Source organism: Trichechus manatus, unplaced genomic scaffold (genome assembly GCF_000243295.1).
Source record: "Trichechus manatus latirostris isolate Lorelei unplaced genomic scaffold, TriManLat1.0 scaffold00105, whole genome shotgun sequence".
In the NCBI taxonomy this organism is placed as follows: domain Eukaryota; kingdom Metazoa; phylum Chordata; class Mammalia; order Sirenia; family Trichechidae; genus Trichechus; species Trichechus manatus.
The window spans coordinates 9,962,557-9,966,470 of record NW_004444041.1 but is presented as its reverse complement, the minus strand read 5'-3'; the positions used below and the strand labels follow the sequence as shown (position 1 = coordinate 9,966,470).

At 38.1% G+C, this 3,914-nt stretch overlaps 1 protein-coding gene across 1 annotated transcript in view; it reads right to left on the bottom strand.

The window, feature by feature from the left end:
• BTC (betacellulin) overlaps nucleotides 1-3,914 on the bottom strand; it is a 73,841-nt gene that overhangs the window by 13,198 nt on the left and 56,729 nt on the right. Inside the window, exon 4 of the mRNA XM_023737645.1 lies at nucleotides 5-151. Within this exon, the coding sequence (XP_023593413.1) occupies nucleotides 5-151 (147 nt within the window). The remainder of the gene's footprint in view (nucleotides 1-4; nucleotides 152-3,914) is intronic.

Genomic DNA, 3,914 nt, shown 5'->3' with positions numbered 1-3,914 from the left:
TTACTGACAGCATGTGCAGACACCGACCACCAGGATGATAAAAATTACCATAACTGCTATCAAACAAATCACTAAAATCTGTCCTCTATCTCCTCTTAGGTAAAACAAGTCAACTCTTTCACATCTTGCCCCAGTGTAGCCTTCATCACAGCTACAAAAATAAAACAAAAAGAGTGCAACAGGGTAAAAAATGCAAGGCTTTTAAGAATATTCTTTTATGAAGAAGCTAACATTGTTTTCATTACTTGGAATTAATAAAAGAACTCAATTCTAAAAAAAAACACTCTGTTCATGAGTATTTTCACTTTCTTTGCTGAAAATGTACTATCTCTTAAACATTATTAATAACATGTCTAACATAAATAAACAGGGAAGATGGCAATTTACTAAAATCTATTTTGAATTTTAGATTCTGAGTTTGAAAAGAAGACCATGATAAAATTCCCTCCACAGCATTCCCAGTTGCTTCAGTTAGTCCATCCTAAGGAAATAAAAAATCTCCAGAATTTCCCATCTCATTCTAGGGCAATACTAACCATTCTGTTGTGCCCAAGCTCTCTTATTGTATATACTACTGTTTTATATGATGGTGGTGATGTGTGTGAAAACTCATAGCTCAACATATAGAAAGCTCTCCATAAATGCTATTTCTACTGGATTCATCTGTCCGTTACTTCCACTTATGGACTTAGTTCTTCTGCTTGGGGGTGGCAAGCAGTCACAGACTGGGTAATGCTCTTCTATTCACTACCTGCCTACTATGCCCCCAAATACATACACAATAGGGCTTGTCCTCTCCAGATCCTTTACCTGATCCTCTAAGGGCACATTTTCAGATCTGTTCATCATTCCATCCACTCTCGTCTAAATGGCCTCCATATCTCCCTGGCCATCATAAACTGGAGTGATCAAAAGTTAAAAATTTCTCCAGTCATTGTGTGGGACTTTTACTTCTTCATTCTCTCAACTCTTATCATCTTAGGACTCCCCTCAACTCAGCAGATCCGCCAAGTCTCTGAAGTTATAGTAATGAATCCATTTGGCCAAACTGGAAATTGTCTGAGGGACACTCAGTGCTCTACAGGTACTGTGATCTGGGAATTATCATAGTATTCTCTGAACTGTGTCAGAAGCTAAAAAGGTACCTAAGAATAATGTCCGGGGACATTTTAAAACAAAAATTATGTGCTATAACATTCATGCCTATGTATTAACAAATATTTTCCCCTTACTCTCCTCAGATGCATTCAAAACATAAAGAGATGCCAGGCCTATACATAATTACTTGAATCTCAAAAAGATGAAATCCTGCTTGTTGAAAAGATTTCTTGGCAACCTGTTTTTCTTTAAGAAAAGATCTACTGGCAGGCCTTTCTATAGTTTGTGTTTGACAAGAGCCAAGTAAATTAATTCTCACAAAGCCTGTATTTCTCTAGTAAGGAGATCAGGAGATCCCTTAATGCTAACAGTGTAGCTGATACAATGCTTTAAAAAACAAACCAACAACAACAACAAAAAACCCAATAATAACACACACACACACACACACACACACACAAGCTCAGTAACAACCATCAATTGAAAGATGAGGCTCAATGCAAGCAAAAGAGACAAGATCCTTAACGCCATCCATCTATTGCAAAAGGCCCCCAGGATATCTGAGAGAAAATTGCTCCCTGCAACATAGCTGGATATCTTCATTCCAAGGTCAAAATGACAGGGAGATTGCTTAGAAATATCTTGAAATATGAAAAATCTGTTGTGCAGAGGACTGGAACTGGGGGAAAAAAATCACTTCTAATTGCATGTGTGGGAAGGAAATTTTTTAACGAGAAATGTTTAAGGTTGTACTTAAAATCCTATAAATACAGTCTCTCCCAATTAGCTTAAATGCTTCTTTAGCAAATTTACTAAATATGACATTTTTAAACAATAGCTTTGCCCATTAAAAATGCACAGCAATTACTTGCTGCTCTTTTAGAATGCTTTTTTTTTTTTCCCTAATTACCAGCTCTGTGTTCAGTGGTTTACCATGGCTTATAATGAATTTCTCAGTAGTACTTCCTGTAAGTTATAACCCAATGAAGTCATGCTAGAAGATTAAACTTTGGCATAGCTAGTTAGCATGGCTCTCCTGTTATTTCACCCTCATCAAGCTAATAATGTATCAGCTGATTGTCATTTTCAGTCAGTGTCCTACAATTTCTAGACCAAGTAAGTATGTGTGCCTTTTACATGGGAGAGGAAGAGGAAAGGGAGAAAGATCCTAGTTAGTATTTATGGTTGAATAAATTAATAAATGGATTTTTATTTGATAAACATCTCACAAAATTAAATTTTCTTTTCCCTTTTTTTCTTTTTCTTGTGCTTTAAGTGAAAGTTTACAGTTCAAGTCAGTTTCTCATATAAAAATTCATGAACACATTGCTATGTGACCCTAGCTGCTCTCCCTGTTTAGTGGCAGCACACTCCTCCTTTTCACCCCGGATTTCCTGTGTCCATCCATTCAACCAGCTCCTGTCCCTTTTTGCATTCTCATCTCACCTCTGGGAAGGAGCTGCCAACTTAGTCTCATGTATCTACTTGAGCTAAGAAGCATTCTCTTCACGAGTTATCATTTTATGTCCCATGGTCCAGTCTAATCTTTGTCTGAAGAGTTGACTTCAGGAATGGTTTCAGTTCTAGGTTAACAGAAAGTCCAGGGGCCTTGTCTTCCGGGGTCCCTCCAGTCTCAGTCAGACTATTAAGTCTGCTCTTTCTACTGGAATTTGAGTTCTGCACCCCACTTTTCTCCTGCTCCATCGGGGACTCTCTGTTGTGTTCCCTGTCAGGGTGGTCATTGGTGGTACCTGGGTACCATCTAGTTCTTCTGGTCTCAGGTTGATGGAGTCTCTGGTTAATGTGGCCCTTCCTGTCTCTTAGGCTAATATTTTCCTTGTGTCTTTGGGGTTCTTCATTCTCCTTTGCTCCAGGTGGGTTGGGACCAATTGATGCATCTCAGATGGCTGTTGGCTAGCTTTTAAGACCCCAGAAGCCACTCACCAAAGTGGGATGCAGAACATTTTCATAATAAAATTTGTTATGCCAATTGACCTAGATATCCCATGAAACCATGGTCCCCAGACCCCCCTCCTGACTACTCTGTCCCTGGAAGTGTTTAGCTGTATTCAAGAAAATTCTTAGCTTTTTGTTTAGTCCAGTTGTGCTGATTCTCCTGTAGTGTGTTTTGTCTTTCCCGTTACATAAGATAATTCTTATCTACTTATCTAGTTAATGAATACCACTCTCCCTCCCTCCTCATCCTCATAACCATCAAAGAATGTTTTCTTCTGTGCTTAAACCTTTTCTTGAGCTTTTATAATAGTGGTCTTATACAATATTTGCCTTTTTCTGACTGACTGATTTCACTCAGCATAATGCTTTCCAGATTCCTCCACGTTATGAGATGCTTCAAGGATTCTTCATTGTTCTTTATCGTTGCATAGTATTCCACTGTATGAATATACCATAATTTGTTTATCCATTCGTCCATTGATGGGCATTTAGGTTGTTTCCATCTTTTTGCTATCGTGAACAGTGCTGCAATGAACATGGGTGTGCATATATCTATTTGTGTGACACCTCTTATTTCTCTAGAATATAGTCTAAGGAGTGGGATTGATAGACCATATGGTACTTTTATTTCTAGCTTTTTAAACAAGAGCCAAATCGATTTCCAAAGTCGTTGTACCATTTTACATTCCCACCAACAGTGTATACCAACAGTGTATAAGTGTTCCAGTCTCTCCACAACCTCTCCAGCATTAATTATTTTATGTTTTTTGGATTAATGCTAGCCTTGTTGGGGTGAGATGATATCTCATTGTAGTTTTGATCTGCATTTCTCTAATGGTAATGATTGTGAGCATTTCTTC